Below are 18,696 nucleotides of genomic sequence, written 5' to 3' on the forward strand. Positions count from 1 at the left end.
CTACTGTTAAAAATGCCCTAAAGATAGTAAAGCCCCTAAAAGCTGTCTGCTCCAGAAATAAAAGCTGAGCAAAAGGGGCTGCAGATATTTAGAAAATAATAGGACCAACTTAATCTGACTGTTTCTTCCTACTGACCACAACAGAGTATATTCAGATACCTGCAAGTAAATACAGGTATTTGTTTTCAACCAAAAAGGATTGCCTGGGCCCTATAGAAACTGCCTGATTTCCTATTTGTGAAAGACACTCCCATGAAAATCTCCAGGCTTCTCCTGTTACGTTGTAATTTTCCTCATTTCCTAAATCCCCTGATTGGTTCTTTATCTTCTTCTAGCTGTCTTAACGCTTTTCTGCCTTGGCCTCTAAAGCTCTGTACAATTCCAGGCTTACGTTCTGAGCCGATTCCTTCCTACACACTGCTGCACGCCTTCCCTTTGCCCAAGGCTTTCGCACCTTCGCGTGTGTTTCTTCTGTCCTTTCCTCCCTCTTAATTTCTGCAGTGCCGCACAGCTTTCCAGTCAACCATCTGCTGAGGACTTCCCTTCTTTTTCTTGCCACCCCTGGTTTGTTTTATAGGGGAGTTTATCACATAGCCAATTAAGTCATGATATGGAAGGCTGTATTGCCGCTTTTCTGCGTGCCTAAAAACACGTGACACTGCAGAAAGCACAAGGCACAAGCGAGAACACAGGCATCCGAAGGCGGCTTTTAATATTTATTTGTGGTGCTTCCAACTGATGCTAACGTACGTGCTCAGTATACCTTCGTTTGCTCACACTAAAATCCGTACCTTTTTGTTGTAAGCTGTTTGGAGTATGCACCTTACTCTGCTGCTGGCTTGTACGGGGTATTACAACAAATGCGCCCTTTATGTGTCGTAGTGAATAAATAATAGGCAAAGCGCTTAGAGGGATGCGCCTCATGCCCTGTATTTCTCATTAAGATGGTCTCTCCAGTTGCCCGTTTCCTGCACTCTTAAGCAGGCAAGAGGGCGAAAACGCCTTCTTAAAAGTGCCTGCCTTGCATCTCTCGTTACCACAAAACCTGCCTAAAATTCTCCCAAGGACGCAGAGTCATTTAAAAAATCACAGTATTTACGAAGTGAAACCCCGTGCCACGCGTTTGCTCCTAGCGTTTCCTGAAGAGAGGCGCTTTTATGTCAGATTTTTCTTGCGCGGAACTTCCCGCTTTTGGAAGTACGACTGAAAATCGAGTCCTCCGCTTTATTAAAAACAGAAAGGAGGGCCGGAGCGACCGGCGGTAAGGCCTGGGCGGCGGCAGTAGGGCCGGGGCCGCCGCCTCCTCCCTCCCCTGACAGAGGCGGGACGGTGTCATGTGGGCCGTCACACCGGGAAGCGCCTTTGCCGAGCCGGGAAGGAGGATGGCGGGTCGGGCGCTGCTGTCGCCCGCCGCGCTGCTTGTCGTGGCGCAGCTGGTCTGGGCGCCGGATCCGGTGAGCCTTGGCGACGTGAGGGAAAGGGAAGGGCGCCCATGGGATCGCCCCCAACCCCCCGGCCCTCTCTGGCAGAGGTGGCGGGCTGGAGTGCGGCGCGGCCCCGCCCGAGGGGTGGCGGGGCGCCGGCGGGCCGGCTGGGTGTGAGGGGAGCCGGCCGCTACAGCTCTTCCCCACGCGGGAGGCCAGCCTTTCCCTAAATTCACGCGTGTCGATTTGAGGTAGCGTCTCGCAGCCCTCACGGACTTGGTAACTTTGAAATGGCTCCTCTGGCAACCGGCGCGGCCGTGGCCGCAGTTACAAGTCTTGGTGTTTATCGGGTGTGTTTTACAAGTCCTTTGCTCATTCCTGCGTTCAGTTTCATACACCTCTATAATGTAAATATTGTCGCGTTACACCAAAGCAATGATTTTCAAAAGGAGAGTTAAGCAGGTCTTGCTAAAAATCTGTATGCTTTTGAATCTGCTTCGTGTATTTGCTACAGCTTCACCCAAGGGGGAAGTGGAGAGCAGGTGGGGTTGGGCTGTCATTTTTCGTTTGTTGGTTGTAGGGTTTTCTAGTTGAATCGGTGAAGTGTTTAATTTCTGGTGGAATTGTGAAGCGGGGATGTTGCTTGGCACAGGCCGGCTTCCACCTCCTGGGCATGCGAACAGCTGTTCTTGCTTCCTGATGTATTTTTTATTCCTGAAGCAGCGAAACTCTCTTTCATCTCTTCAGTTTCTGGATCGCCTCATCCTCTGTGAAAAGGACAGGCTTTTAAATATCCCTGGGTTTCAAAATATTCTTTTGCAATATATTTTTACATTTTTTGGGAACATACTACTTCCTATATTCTTTTGTGTTTGCTCTGAGACTTCTGCTAGCAAATTATATTGATTTCAGAAAAATGAGTATGGGTTTTGGGAGAGGGGAGAACTGCAGGAAAGGCTTTGAAGGACTGTGGACAGCTAGGTGACCCATGTTCCCTTAGTGTCCTGACTGCACAGAATTGGGCCCTTTTCTGTGCACCCAAGAGCAGCTTCCCAATACTATAAGGCAGCTCCAGCTTAAAACACCTTCAGAATTTTAGCCAAAAGCTTCCTGGGGTGTGGAGTGGGGGAGAAAGTGCCAGCTATCAGCAAAGTCTATCATTAGAGCTTGATTTTGCATTTGATTGCACGTGGTACATCTTCGCACTTGCACAATATCCTCTGAGTGTCCAGGTTGCAGGTTGTGCTGCTGTGCAGCCAGATATCAGGCTTGGAAATTTTATTTTTAGTTCAGATGCTGGGATGCATCATTTGCTGAAGAATGAATGGTGATTGTTGTCTTCCTACGTACAGCTGGTTGGGTTCTTTTTGTTAACAAAGAACATGGAAGTGACTGCCACAAATTACGACTCGGTGGTGCAGACTGTCAGTCCCTTTAGCTTTTGGTTACGCCCCCTCAACCGTACTGAACTTCTTGTCCGAGCTGCAATTTAAATTGGCTTGGTCTCCATTTCTTCAGCACTGCAAGAGTACTCCATGTTCAGAAAGGTGAACAGCGTTGAGACTGCTGCAGCATGATGGAGTGCTGCATCTGAGCCACCTGATCTAGTTGAAGATGTCCCTGCAGAGGGGATGGACTAGATGACCTTTAAAGGTCCCTTCCAACCCAAACTGTTCTATGATTGGCATTGTCCTGTAAGGGAAGAGGAGCAGAGAGAAAAATGTGTTAGACCACAGAGTTCATAGACCAAAAGATGCTGAATGTAACAGATTGCTTTGTCTGAAAGAGATTGAATGCAATGTCCTTAAACTATGGAATCACATTTCATAGTTCAAAGAGGTCATTTTGTATTTATTTTTAAATGTGAAGGTGAGAAAGACTGAATATTAAGGAAGGATGCCAGAGATAGTCCACCTCAAAAATATTTTTGAGTCTAATAAAGAAAGTCCTGGCATTCTTTAGACCGGACAAACTACATTCAGCTTATTTCATATTAATGAAATCAGCCTAGGTTTTAAAATATTTACCCAGCAAACATTAAACTGTGTGTTAATTTTCTTTACTGCAGTGAATGATTGTTATTACTTGATTTTTTTTTCCAGGTAGCAATTAATCTTGACAGTTTTTAGCTATTTGGTTCCTGTTCTGCTCTATTTTTTTTTTTTGCATGCAATCAGTCATAATATAAATCTTCAAAGCTACTTCTATTTTTTTCTTATTATTTCCACCTTTCCTCATACCATGTTCTCTTTCTCCACTGTCTGCTTTCTTTCAGTGTTTTGATCCTATGCTACCATGCATCCATTTTTGTATCATTATGTGCGAATTCAAAAGTCAGCAATACATCAGATAATCAAAATATGCAACCTACTACTAACACGCAATTTAAAAAAAAAAAAAGAAAAGAGAGAGCATTTAATCACCATTCAAGAATAACTGTATTCCTTCTAGTGGGTTCAATGCATGTTTGAAAAGCAAATTTATAGTGATGACCTCCTGTTTGAGCCAGCTCCTGCTGGCTCTTTCTAGGAGACCACCTCTGGCTTGTCATGCTGGAATCTCGAGGCGATCCTCTCGTGCTGGAGGGCTGCTCCTGCTTCTCTCAGACAGCATTTTTTGTTCCTTGTCCAGTGTCACGCCTCTGCAGAGGGGAGGATCTCGCTGACCACAGCAGTAACTTCATAGCTGCTTTTTTCAGCCTGGTGATAGAAAGTGCCTGGTGGTTTTTCTGTTGCTGTAAGAAAATTCTTTGGGTGTCTTTTTTTTCCTTTTCCCTTGTCAGAAAAGTTTCCAGTTAGTCTTTAGCTGATTGCAAAAGGTAACAATTCTTATGTTCCACTTTGTGGGAAAAAAAAAAAAAGCAAAACCAAAAGCAACACCACAAAACACTTCTGGTTTTCTGGTTGTCTTGACATCTTTTTAAATTACTCTGTATGTGCCACTACATAAGAGTTTACCTAAAGAAACTGTTATAATCTTGGCTTTCTTCAGGTATCTCAATACTAGCACTTTTGGAAGATGTACAGGTTGTTTTGGGGGTTATTGGTCTCTTTAGCTTGCTTTATACATAGACAGGTGAAAAATCTGAAATTACTGACATCTAAGGAGGGAACATTTTCTCTGTATGCCTCCCTTAACTCTTCCTTTAACTGTCACTTTCCCCACCTCTTTTGTGGCTTAGGTTGCAAAGGGCTGGGAAGATAAAAATAGCTTCAAATACAAGATTAAAATCTCAGGAGAGAGCGTCAGGAGTGACATTAACATTTAGCAGCTGGAACATCACTTAAAATCCTCTGAAATCAGTTTGCATGGTTGCTACTGTTTCCTCTGTGTACACATGGCTATACTGAGATAACTGAGCTTTCATCCATTTCGGATAGTTTTTTATTACAGTCTTTTTCTGTCCAGAAGCATATTTTGACAGCAGTTATTCAGTTATTCCCTGAAGGTCCAAATCCGTGCCTCCATTGCAGTAGGTTGTATATGTAATGTCACTTTTCCTGATTGGTTTTAGTATTGCAGGATGGAAGATTTCACAAGACAATTGCATTAATACTGTTCAGTATTTGCTTGCCTTTGCATGAAGCCTCTGACTTCTGTTGCCTAATTAGTCATCTGATATCCTTCTCTACCCTGCTTGTTTTGAAACTTCCTCATTTTGAAAATTAAATGGCCTCTTGTGTTTGACCTATTGTTCCAGCTATGCAAAGGCTATAACTGCACTGCAGTGAAATCTAGGAAACACATAGCTGCTGGTTCTATACCTTCATCTCGCGTGCAGGAAAACCAAAACTCATCTCATGCTTTCTCCCAGCTGATGGAAACAATACAAAAAGAAAACACATGATAACACACAGAAACCAATCCCACTTTAAAATTCCTGTTTCCAGTTGTAACAAATTATGCCAGTGTTTAAAGTCCATGGCATTGTGTAAGACATTGTGTTTTCTAGATTAATGCATTAAAAAGAGATCATGTGAATAGCCCAAAGAGAACATGGACATTAGTTAGCTTGTTTGTCCCAGATACATAGCTGCTGGAGATCATCTCAGTTTTTACTGGAGCCAGAATGCATTATAAGGACACGCTAGTAAAGTATCCTAATTAGTACAGCCAAATATATATTGGAAATCGAGGGTGGGGAGTGGAGGAAGTGGTGGAAGGATCCCTACAAATTTTTGTTCCTGTTCTGTCTGCCAAACACTAGACCTTTGTATGGACTCCAGGAATAGCAGGTGTACCTTTCCTTTTTCCTAGTGGGACATACTGTGCTCTTTGGAGCTTACTGATCTGCTCAGATAGCTCGGGGACCAAATCTGGTCTGCTCTCAACTGGCTTGAAGCACAAGTGTGGCTAGTAGGCATTTGCTTGTATTTCACTGGGTAAAACATGCAATTATAATTGTGGCATGTATATGCATATGTTTATGTATGTATATGCATGCTTTATGCAATTGCTGGGAAAACACCCTTGCATTCACTTTGAGTGCGCCTAAATATAGTTCTCAAACCTCCATTTGTAACTAGCCATGCTTACAGGTATGATTATATTCCTGAAATGCACCTCTCATAATATTTAGTACCAGTTCAGCAGCACTTTTCCATACTAAATAAAAAGTCATGCAGTAGCTCATTCCTCCAGCTGAGTAATTTGCCCAAAGTTCAGTGTGCTTTCTCTGCCCTAGCTACATAACGAAGCTTAACACTAAGCGTAATTACAAATGGCGCTATAAAATGAGATTATGAATTGAATGAATGGAACAAACTGGTCCATACTGAGATTTAAGGTTTCTGAACTTGTCTGAAGAATATGCTTTTGAAGTGCTCTTCGTTGAATCACACAGAGTGAAAATGGGTTTGTATATTTATCATCAAGTTGTGCTTGCCTTGGACTACATTAGGCAAGTTGTCTGAAGGTCTGTCACACAGCATAGGGAAGTTGCCGTTTGTCGCCTACCTCTTGTATTCTCCTCTGCACCCTTTCCAAAGTCCCAAGACTCTTATTATCAAATCATCATTCATTGAATCAGCTGGCTAGTCCTAAAGGTTTAATTCACAACTAAGTCTGCTAGAATAATAAAGTTGTTTAACAAAGAAGCTAATAGTAATGTTTCACTGTCTTTACAGTATGGAGAAAAGTGCAGGAGTAAAACATACCCTCCTTCAGGACCAACGTAAGTAATCTGATTCAACTTGTCTAACAAACTACAGAAAACTAGTGATTTGCAAGTCTGAACAGTTGGGATTTTTTGTACCTTGTTCCTTTTGCAGGTCCAAAAATTGCTAGTTACAGGTGGGAAGCACCTATTTTGTCAAATGTTTTTTCAAAGCCGTCTTCAAATTTGAACTCTGGTACTTATCTTTCAGGTTCAAAGGGAATGTACCCACATATGTCATAAATCTTGATTTACCTCCCAGCAAAAGATGGGATAACTTGATGCACGACAAAAAGACAGAGGTATGGAAACGCAGAGCTTGCTTTGAGGCTTAGCAGGTATAAAATTAGCATGTGGCCTTTTATTTTGATAAAAGGTTTGGAAAGGAATACTTGTGCTAAAATTCTCTGAAAGGGATAATATTGCTAGTTGACTTTTTTAACATGATTCTAGACTAAAATAATTGCTTGAGTAAAACTTTTTTCTGTTCAACTGCTAGCAGCAGCAAGTGTAGGGGCACCGATGTTTGGGACTTAGAGGAATAAAACACAGTGTGTCATAAAGCAGGCTTTTACTTATTAAAGCTCTTTAGTCATGAAGTGATGTAGAATGAAGGGGCAGGAGTGCACCAAAGGGACAGCCTCAGTAAACTGAAGTGAAACTGAGGCAGCATCCCTTCCCCTCTGCACATCCCTGCTTCTCTCAAAACACTGCACGAGATGATGAAATGGTGAGGGGGAAATGAAGAACTTCCTGCCCTTTTCAGGGATGCTGGTTGCAGCACTGGTGTTTACACAGCAAAAATAATTTCAAAAATACTCAAGCCTGTTTCAGACTACTATTTCAGACTACTTCAGCCTGTTCTTCTGAAGGTTGCTGAAAATTTAATTCAGTAATGCTTAATTTCTCAAAAAGGGCCAGGGATTTTTGCTATATCCCTGCTGACTTTGACCTTTCAGCTCTGAAAGCCAGACAAACTCTACTTACTACTTATTTATTTTAAAAGTTTCATCTAAGCCAGTGGGCGTTGTGAGCTTCAGGTTGCACCTTAAGTTCTGAACAGTTTTATCTCTCGTACTTTGGATTTAGAACACATAGAGTGGAACTCTTATTTGTGGCCATTCACATGTCGCAAATGGAAAACATGTACTTTTACAAGAAATTTGTTGAGTCTTTGTGGCTTCAAGAACATCAGTGCTTAAGCAAAGAGCTTTTAATTAATGTTTTTAAAGATAGAAGAGTATTAAAATGTGATCAAAGGAGCAGAAGATGAGGATGGCTTTTTCCTGTAATTCGTTTTCTCTGTAGAGGGACATTTTGAAGCGAATGTAGAAAGTTTGAAGAGTGACTCTTTAATGGGAAGTTGGGGGTGATTTCTCATCAAGAACACCACATTTAGCACTTTCTTTAAATAGGTATTTTTTCAGCAAAATGTTTTTTGAAAAGTATGTGAAGGAGTTCTGTTAGCATTCTAGTAATTCTTATGCTCATGATCTTATGCTCAATAAAAGCCCCCCTCCTTTTTTTTTTTAGCTGAAGACTGTGGTCCAGAATATTAAAGATATAGCAAATACCTTCTTCCCCAGCGGCAAAGTTGTTGACATAGTGGATAACAAAATAGTAAGTATTCTCAGCTTAATTATTTTATTACTGTATGCTCTGACTGCCAGCATTACAGTGCTACTAAATTTGGCAATTAAGGACTTTACAAGTGATAATTCTTCCACCTCCAGAACAATAATGTTGTTTTGAAGAGTTACTCTGAAATTTTGCCTTCTCGGTGAAATTTTGCCTTCTTGCCTACTCTGAATTATTCTGAAACCATCAAACCTAAAATGCATGTGTTTCTTCCTCCTCTAATAGTAAGATCTTTTCAAGTTTGGATTAGCCATGTTAGACATATGTGCTAGTGACTTAGTCACTGTAGCAGAACACTTCATTGAAATTCTCTTTGCCATGTTCAACTCCTTTTAAACAGTAGAATAAAATCAGGTTTTGAAACTGTAATAAATGTCTTATTACAGGGGCAACTTTGACCTGGCCTCATCTTAAAAAATAATTTAGTTCTGATTAAAATAGGCTTTGGCATATAATCAGGACAGGAGAAAACAGTGTAGCGCTAGAGACAGCATAAGGTCAAATCTGTCCCCATCTTAATTTACAGCAGCCTTAGGTCATGCTGGCCACACTTCATTTGTATCCCTATGTGCATGAGTGGGGCTTCATAAAGGCAGCATACATAGGTAGTCATACCAGTGTGTGAAAGTTAGGGATTCCCTTAAACACTGATGTCAAGCTCAGTTCCGGTTCAGCTCTTAACCTGTGAGAGTCCTACGTCACTCTGTTATGTCTATGGCTGCTAATGATAATTAAGATGCTGTGCTAATCTCCATTGCTCGCATGTCAATATTTTGATAAGTAATAGTTTTTACTGTCCCTAAGTATGTACTTTTCTTCCAAGTACTCTACAAACATCCTCAAGTTCTACCGGCTGCAGAGGAATTAAATACTCAAGTTAATAGTTGTGAGAAAGACGTACCTATTGGAGAGAGGTTTGTTTTAGGTAACAAAATAGTGTTAATTTACACAAACAACATACAAAACTTTTCCTTTTAGGCTCATCTGACCGCCACGCTTCCTTACCCTTTCAATGAAGAACTCCAAGGGATTGCAAATTCATCTGGGATTCCTTTGGGTAATAGTTTTCAACACTTTGTTAATGTAGTGGAAAACTAGGAGTCCAGACTCATTTAAAATTAGTATGTGTACCAAGGTGCAGTATAGGTGTAGTCATCTGTGACTTTAACAAATAAATGATTAATTAAGTAGATAAAGGAATAAATTGCATCTCACACTAAATGGAAGCGGTATTTTAGAGGAGAATGGCAATAAATCACATAAGCCTTTCATCAGACTGGAACTTCTCTGTAGAGCTTCTCTGTAGCTTCTGGATCCTGAGTTTTGGGAACTGGAGTGAGTTCAGCTCCTGTGCACCAAAATTTGGGGGAATTCTTGATTCTCATTCATTTCCTATTCAGCTGTGTGTCTGCTGTTGACATACCAAGAAGGCAAGGCTCAGTTTCATGCTGTGCTTGCTTTCCCTTGTGATCCTTGCCACATCCTCCTGTACCTCTGCAAAAGAATGCAATTCCAGGTGAGACATAGACACTGAATTCTACCAGAATGGAGACAGAGAAGGTCCATAGACCTGCTTCCACTGCTTCCCTCATGCAGGAGCAGTACACCTGCTGCTAGTCAGCAGCTCTTATATGGGAATAGTGGGACATACAGCAGCTTTCTTGTTTAAGGTGAATTTTATAGCTGGTTTTGAAGTTTCCAGAGGAGCATGTAGCAATGACTGTCAGCTTTCTCTGTGGCAAGGCAGAAGGCCAGGGGATTCTGACCCTTCTATTGGCCTTTCTTGATTCTGCTTAACCAGTCATTTTAAAGATCAAATGAGATTTAAACAGAAATTCTTAAGAGAAATATTATAGAATGCTGAATTTTGCAGTATGCTTTTTTCTAACAATTTTTTTTTTCTGTTCATGGCAAAAGGTTCACACTGTTGAATTTTGTTTCTTTTTGTTCTAGGGGAAATTGTTATTTTTAACATCTTTTATGAAATTTTTACTGTATGTACATCAATAGTGGCGGAAGATAAAACAGGTAATGCAATCCAGAATAGTGTTTAATAGTTTTTTCTTACGTAGGAGAGGGTCCACCTCAATTATACATAGTGCTTCTCAACTGCAGGCAAGAAGGTCTAGTAGAAGAGACTAAAAGCAGTGATAATAAAAAGGTATTCCTTGAGAAGGGAGTAGGAGATCACAGGTGTCTTAGGTTAAAAAAAAGGAAAAAATACTTTCCAAGATGGTTTGGGTTTGGGTTTTTTGGAGGTTTTTGGTTTTAGGTTTTTTTAATAAGTGGCATTTGTTTTTCCAGGGGAAAGAAACACCAGCCAGACACCTGATACTTTCTCAGTGCCGTGAAGGATTCTAGTGCAACCCGTTTTGCTTCTAGTTTCTAGCTATCGCATGTCTATGGTGCTAGAGGAAATGGATAGTCTGTTAAGTCTTAAATGGATAGTCTGTTAAGAAGACAGACTCTTTGTTCTCTTACTCAGTTCTCCAGCCCTTGTCTGCACCTGTTCCAGCTTAGGAAATTTCTGAGGGATTCTCAGAGGGCTCACAAAGGGCTCAAGGTATTACCACTGCATTAAGATAATGTGGGAAGTATCTGAGGCTGAGATGGACAGCAGTTTATGACATTACTTGATTTCAGTTATGGCAAAATGCTTCTCTGATTCAAAAAAACCCACCATTTTTCTGTGTTTATGAAAAGAGCAACAAGACAATGGTATTTTCCTGCTTACTTTCCCAGGTATTTTTCCTGCTTACTCATTTCCTGGTTTTCTAAGCTGAAATTTATGTCTCTCTCTTTGGAAATATTTACTGATTTATTGATTGATTAATTGTTATGTAGGGAAGCTGTACCATGCCAGAAACTTGGATTTTGGACTCTTTCTCGGGTAAGTACCTAAACCTGTGCCTTTTCTCTTTTTAAACCCGAAGAAAAAGCTAGCTGAACTTGAAATTTCAGCGTGCACTCTTTGAGTCTAAATGACGAATTGGATGTTGGTAGGACTGTGGCAAGTAATTCTGTGTTGCATGTTGTGAAAAAAGGTGAAAACAAACAAAAGGATTGTTCTGCTGATCTTACGTCAAACTACTCCGAGCTTGTTGGGAATGACTTTGTAAAACAGTTGTGTTCAGTGTTACTCTAGTGTTTTCTCAGCTCCAGTTAAAACTGTCTCAAACCAAAGAATGCTCCATGTACCTTTATGTCTGAGCATGGTATATCTTGTTCTTTACGTGACGAGACAGAAGCATCAATTTTCATGTATGAAGTGAAATGTGGATTGGATTTGGGCTTGTTTTTCTGTTGGGGTTTTTTTTTTGTTTTCTAAATTATCCCCCTAGTTACTCTACTGTGCTTTACTGGCACTTACCATCATTTCTGCTCAGAAGCCAGTGATTTGTATTCCACTGATCTAACGTTATCATTCATTTGGATACAAACTCTGTAGTCTGCTGCCCAGCACTAGATTCTCTTTCAGTTCTCATTTCATACCTTGTAATCAGGTAGTTCAGTATTTGCCTTTATTATCCCAGTATATTTTGTAATGTCACTCATCCAGATGACTTTCAATGCCCAAATGGAATTTAAATGTCCATCTTCATTAAAATTCTTTAACTGCCTATCAATCAAAAACTCAAATGTTATCAACTATGACTCCATTTGTCCTTTGGTTTGTCTTGAGTTGATCTTTTCTCGCTTGTCAGAAATACTAGGAAGATGCTCCCTGAAAATTAAGGCAACTTTCAAAGCTGTTCCCAGAATCTGGATTGTTTCCAGAGAACTTAACGGTCTGCTAAGTGTTCTTTAGCACCCTCTTGCCTACAAACTGTTCTGGCTTATTTTACAAACTGGAATTTCCCTTTCGGTAGAGTAAATTCACTAGTATGTGGTTTGTTTCTCCCTTTGAAAAGTAAGAATTTGAGGGAACAGGTTCATTCTGCTACAGAACAAGCTACGCATGCTCTCAGGATACAGTAGGCTTGGTATCATAGGCAGTACTCATCACGGCCTCCCTTTGCCAGCAGGAATAGAACAAAGTTATGTGTGTTCAAAACAGACCAGCTGCAGTGGTGGTGCTGTCTACTGCTGAGTAGTGTATATGCTCTTGGTTGGAACAAAACTTGGTTCTTTTCACTGACTGCCTATGCGTCTAGACTTCCTAGTTGTCCCTTGCTAGTGCTGCTCAGGTAACTTACTGAGCAGTGGTGTTGGCTGACCCGAATAAGATCAGAGGACAGGCATCACACATAGGAAATCTGCATGCTGTGAAGGGAAGTTTTAAAGCTACTCAGGGAGGGAAGTTTCAAATGCTGTACCATCTTCTGCAGGTGGGATGTTAAAAATAATTCCTGGACTTTAACTCGGGAACTGAAGCCTATAGTGGTAAACTTGGACTTCCAGAGAAACAACAAAACAGTATTCAAGTCTACAAATTTTGCAGGATACATAGGCATGGTGTCAGGAGTCAAACCAGTAAGTATGGGGAGTGGGGCTTGTCAGTTTGTTAATAATGCTTCAGACTTTCCTTTAGGATGTAAATTTTCCCGCTTTCATCCTCTGCCTTGGGATGTTTTTTTAATAAATGATCTCTTAATTGCTCTGGTACACAGTATAGTTATTTAAAGAAAGGTAAAAGAAAACAATGCCGTACTCTTGCTTGTAAAAGGAGATTGCCTATATTAAGTATTTATGTTTGGACAGTTCTTAAAAACAATGTTGAATTCTTAATATGAACAGGAGTGGATACAAAGTGCCCAAGTGGTTGGAGTTCCTTGCTAGCAGATAGATACTGCCATGATCCCAGAGGTGAAATGGCGTACTTGTGCTATTTTAATTCTTTTTCCAATCCTTCTTGGAAAAGGAGTCCTACATTGCAAGATCTTTTTTTTTATATAGGCACCTGCAATCTGGGTTTTATTTGCATCTTAAAAACCAGCAGTACAGAACTATACCAGGGTCTCCAACTTACAACAGCTCCTCCTTTTCTACATGCTCTGTCTTTATCCTCTATTAGAGGTGGCCCTTTTCATAGTAGAGCATTTCTGGCATAAATCCCTGCCTTGCATCAATTTATTTTTGTCTTCTGGTCAAATAAATTGGGAAGAGTCAATTCTGAAAATGATCCAGCGCAGCTGAATTCCACTTTCCTCTGAAAGAAACACTAGTTAGAGAAGACAGGGATTTGAGTAGTTTGAACTGCATGTTGCAGGTAGCACGGATTGAACTGTGTACAGCTGCATGCCCATGTGAATGGCAGTAACATATCAGGGTGTACTGTGTACTTAGTACTGGAACTTAAAAATCTGCTTTCAAACTAGAATAGTATTTAGAGGTCTGAGGATAAGGTTACATATAGCAGGGGAAGGAACATTGGTAATTCAGTGATGCAAAAAGGACTAGGAGAAAAACGGCTACAGGCTTGACTTGCTTAGCATAAAAGCATGGTTTGCTGGATTGCTATGCCAGATCAGAAGACTATGAATTATCATTTCTACTTAGGCAGTGATAAACTAGGTTGTTCTCCACATGGGCTTGATCTTGCAGCCCATTACTCAAAAGGGGAAGAGTCTCATCAAGAAGAAGCTCAATTCTTATGTAAATTGCAGTGCTGCCTCCTGTTTATTACTGATATTAATGGGCTGGTGATGGATGAAGGTTGACTTGTTTCATGCTTTTCAGGACTTGTTCACTCTGACAATGAATGAGCGTTTCAGTCTTGATGGTGGTTATGTTGGTGAGTAATGCTTATTTCTTTCATTATTTCTGTACAAGTTTTCCAGACCTTGGGCATACCAGTTACCTTAATAAACAGGCACACAGATGGCTAAAAGATTCCAGATGAGCAAGATAAAACACAGTTCATTTTAAAGGCTATGAAAGTTAGAATAGCATGAGTGAACCTTCTGAAAACAAATTATTGTAACCAGTGATATTTTGCAGGTATCTTCGAATGGTTTCTTGGTAGAAGAGATGGTATGTGGATGGGTTTTCTTACGAGAACAGTATTAGAGAATGCTACAAGGTATTCCCCCCGCCCTCTAAATATTCTGCTGCTTTGATCTGCTTTGCTTTCAACTGGCATGAATACTGTAGATGTATGCTTACTACCTAATGATACAGGTATCTTCCTAGAAGCCTTAACATTAAAGAAAGAGCTCTGGGTTTGCTGGTACTCTGGTGGGGGGGAGGCATCACACGTGATCTCTTAAAACTCCTCAAATTGTTTTCTCAGATTTACTTTTTTTCTAATGAACCTGTTGGTATCTGAATGCGTAACAGCATTGTGCATCAGAACACATCCAACAGGTGTAGTATATTATAGGAAGAAAAAAGAAACAGAGCTCTTGTGCACTAAATGAATTAGGTGGACTATGGCACAGCATGTCATCATTTTGTTGCTGTTTTAAATGTAGAAAAAGTGCAAAGAGCACCTCTCAACAACCATACTTTAAGTATAGAGTGGAGGAGCTTTGCTTAAATGTGTTCCTTCTTTGTGATACAATCTCCTTATACGTGCATGAAAGGTGGAGAGAGGTGTAACTTTTCCTGGGTCTGTGAAACTCATTCTTCAGTACTTGAGCCATTTATAGTGTTTAATAGTTCAACACTACTTTGTTATCTGCAGTTACCAGGATGCGAAAGACAAACTGGCAAAAACAAGACTGTTGGCTCCAGCTTACTTTATACTGGGTGGAAAAAATTCTGGAGAAGGGTGTGTGATAACTCGTTCCAGGACAGCTACGCTGGATATCTGGGAGTGAGTATGCTTGACCTGACTCAGTCTTCCAGAAGAGGACAGGTTCCACCAATAATTCTGTCCTATGTTTCTTGTGACTTCTGTTGTGCCAGAACTCACTTCTTTAGCATAACTGAAAAATACCACAGCAAGCCTAAAAATATCCAGCTGTATATAGTATATACTATATACGTACTTACTATATGCTTAGAGAAGCAAAACACAAACATATACCTCTTTTCCAGGCTTGATACCAAGAAAGGCACGTGGTACGTATTGGAAACAAACTACGATCGCTGGAAGCCTCCGCTAATCTTGGATAATCGTAGAACACCTGCAATGAAATGCCTGAACCAGACAATGCAAGAGGTAAACGTCCTCCAAATACCTCACCTTGCTGTTTTGAAACTCCCAAGTTACAGTATTGATCTAACACAGCCAGGACCGTTCAGGGCATTTGCAAGCACAGCTGTAATGACAGAAGTGGCTAATGGTTTTGTGACAATTTGTCTGTGCTTCTGGGTAATAAAGTACCACGTGACTCTTCACATGAATGGTTTTTAGTTTTAGGCTTTTTCTTCATCTAGATAGGTTTCCTGTAAGCATCTTCTGTGGCTGCATATGCAGGGGATAAACCTGGAGATACTTTGAGAGATGTTTTCATTGTTTCCTGAGCTGTTTTATCACCAGTGAATTTCAAACACACACAGTCAGGCAGCAAACACTGCACTCAAGTGTCCCATGCTGTACTGAGATCTGGTCTGCTCAAGTTTTTGCAACCCATGTTCTTCTCATCTCAAGATGTACTTTTAAAGCTTTATCTTATTATATAATTGAGCAGTAAAAAAGTTACAGTTCTCAGCATTTACACTAAGAGGTTAATGTCCATTGACATCAGTGTATTATTTTCTTTCAGAACATCTCCTTACCAGCAATTTATGATGTCCTCTCCACAAAGCCAGTCCTCAATAAGGTAATGCTTCCACTTTTGCAGGTTTAGAGTTGTGGGTTAGGTGGCAAACCACTAACTACTGTACCTCTAAGGAGGAGGTCACAGTGGTACATTCAGGGTTTTTTTAGGTGAAAACATGCACATAAAACCAAAACAAATTACATGTTACTTTGTAAAAGAAAAATGTAATTGCTGGAATAGCTGTTTTCCAAAAGCCCTACGGCTTTAAAGCTCCAAGTAGCCTGAGCCATTTCCTCATAGCTGGCTCTAGTTTGATGCAGCATTTGCACTACAGACATCTTTAAGGACACTTCTAACCTGAATTAACCTGTGGTACATGCCTTATTGGTACATGCCCTTATAAGTAGCATGAAACAAGTCAATATACCTCATGGTTTACACATGCTACAGTCACATTCTTCTTGCAGCCAAAGATGTTTTAGTCTGAACTTGAGATTTTGGTGTTTAAAAAAAAAAAAAAAAAAAAAAGAGACTAAAGGAGTGAGAAGAGTTTTTGAATGAGAAATTTAGTTACTATATTCACTTGGCTGAGGACACAAGCTATTCGTAATTGCATGTTGTTGACTAAATAAGATAAATGCTCATTTTAGTTGAACTGTTAGCTAGTATGAGAGATAGTTTTTCACTAATTACTATAATGAGGTTTTCTTTTTGTTTGTTTGTTTGTTTCTTTGGGTTTTTTCTTTTTCCTCTTCTTCCCACCTGCCTGTTAGCTGACTGTGTGCACAACGCTGATGGAGGTGTATGGAGGCCATACAGAGACTTACCTGCGGGAATGCCCAGATCCCTGTAGTCCTTGGTAGTCCTGTACTTTTCCTGTGTTGGAAGCTGCTTGTCTGAATTGGAGGTCCTTCAAGAAAAAAAAATACTTCTTGAAAAAGATTCCTCAGCCTAACTCCTTTCTTCAGAAATCTAATGGCTATATAGAAAAGTCAATGAGCTTCTAACAATGGAGGACCCTGTCTCACGTTGGACTTTCTTGCTTCCTGATCAGCTGTTCTGCTGATGAGAAATGTATACTAATGAATGTCTGGTTTGATTTCAGCCATTTCTACCAAATGAGTTCAGCAGTTAGCTCTAGATCTCTTCAGTCTTGACAGTATTCTTGGTATGTTGTTGGTTTGTGGGTTTGTTATTTTTTGTTGTTTGGTTGGGGTTTTTTAAGATTAAAATACTTCTAAAGCACACATGAGTTAAAATGGCACCTACCAAGCACGAAAAAGAATTGGGTATTAGAAGGCCATCTGGGAAAGTACAGTTCTGTTGTTCTTTCCTAAGGACTTAAGATTAATTGCTAGTGTTCTGGTCCAATACAAGGATATATCTGCACTATTATGTACTAAAGATGCACTATTATAAAATAACCAACCAAGTGTCATATGTAGCCACAGAAACAAGGTCTTTAGGGAAATATCAAAAATGAGATCTGAGCCAAAGAATGTCTTTTTGCTGATTTATAGATCTTTTGCTGAAGCTTGCTCTTGGCCTGTTAAAAAAAAAAAAATTTAATACAGATTTTTCTGTTGTCTCAAAAAAATAAACACTAATACAATAAATACTCTTAAGACCTACTTTCTTTGACCAAAGTACACATGCACTGATTTCATACCTCAGGGGAAGTCACCATGCATCTTACATACCACATGGCAGAAAGGGCATTCACTTCCAAATAGGCTGATTTTAACAGTGTCTGAAAAACCGATTTCTTTCTTAAACTGACAGTTAAAGCTATTACTGTAATGGCAAGTAGCCAACTACTAATAGCAGTTGGGTTGTTTGGGGGGATTATGGTTGGTTGGTTGGTTGGTTTTGGGAAGTGGTGGAAGGAAGCCAAGTCAGACTACACCATTGTCTGGAATTCAAATTAAGAAAGTAAAGGTCCTCTAGAAATAGAAGAAGTACAGGCACCCTAATATCCTAGGAAGCAGATAATGTAGAAGGCAGTAGTTTTATCTATGTCGCTGGCTGAATTGCTGGGACTAGTTTCCAGTGCCAACTCTTACGTTTTTTAACACGCAAAGAGAAGACACTGGAGAGTCCGTTTAGGGGCTGGTATATATGGTGAAAAAAAAAAAAAAATATATATATATTCACTTGTAATCTTTTCTTAACCACCCTGGGAAAGAGGTGCTGCTCATATTTCCATTGAGCCATGAATTTAAAGTTGCCACTGGTGTAAAGGAGGTGTTTGCTGTCTCTTTGGTGTCTGCAGAGACAGTATTGCATGAGGCATTCTAAGTAAAACCTTCAAGTTTGTGACATCCAGTCACAATGGGATTCTTGATATCCAGGATATGTGGAACAGTATTAGTGTTGTGCAGAAGTTCAGAACAGAGGCACTATGGTGTTCTGTTCCAAACAGTAAAGGCTACTAGAATTAGTTACTTTTTTTTAATAATTGCAAATTTAACACTAAGAAGTCTACAGAAGGTGAAAAAAGTTACTGCCCATGCATCTGAGGTGCAAAGTCAACTTTTCATCCAAGTGTGACTGGCTAAGTTTTATTTATCATTGCTTCCTTTTCTATAAGAAATACTAAAAGATAACCTTTAATCATCCCTTGTTTCAGTAACTAGGCTACGAGCTTACAGCAAACCATAACAGCTTTTCTTCCAACAACACTGGAAGAAGCAGGGACAAAAGGAAGGCTATTTGCCAAATAACTTCAGCAGCTGATAAAGAAACATGGCTTCTCGTTAAAGAAAATTATATTCTAGGCCATAGAACAATGGCTGTAGTAGCACAGCAAATTCAAAGGGGTATAAAGCAC

The 18,696-nt window shown here is 40.2% G+C and overlaps 1 protein-coding gene across 1 annotated transcript; it reads left to right on the forward strand.

Annotated features, from left to right (window-relative positions):
• Window positions 1–1,296: 1,296 nt before the first annotated feature.
• Window positions 1,297–18,360, forward strand: ASAH1 (N-acylsphingosine amidohydrolase 1). The gene is made up of 14 exons (XM_081999565.1): window positions 1,297–1,454; window positions 6,551–6,597; window positions 6,791–6,881; window positions 8,113–8,199; window positions 9,196–9,274; window positions 10,171–10,245; window positions 11,062–11,107; window positions 12,546–12,690; window positions 13,897–13,951; window positions 14,158–14,239; window positions 14,843–14,974; window positions 15,199–15,322; window positions 15,870–15,926; window positions 16,640–18,360. Exons 1-14 carry the CDS (start codon window positions 1,335–1,337, stop codon window positions 16,727–16,729), a joined length of 1,230 nt encoding a protein of 409 aa, XP_081855691.1. The 5' UTR covers window positions 1,297–1,334; the 3' UTR covers window positions 16,730–18,360.
• The last annotated feature ends 336 nt before the right edge of the window (window positions 18,361–18,696 follow it).

The sequence above is a fragment of the Phaethon aethereus genome, assembly GCF_964289735.1.
Source record: "Phaethon aethereus genome assembly, chromosome: 4".
NCBI lineage: Eukaryota > Metazoa > Chordata > Aves > Phaethontiformes > Phaethontidae > Phaethon > Phaethon aethereus.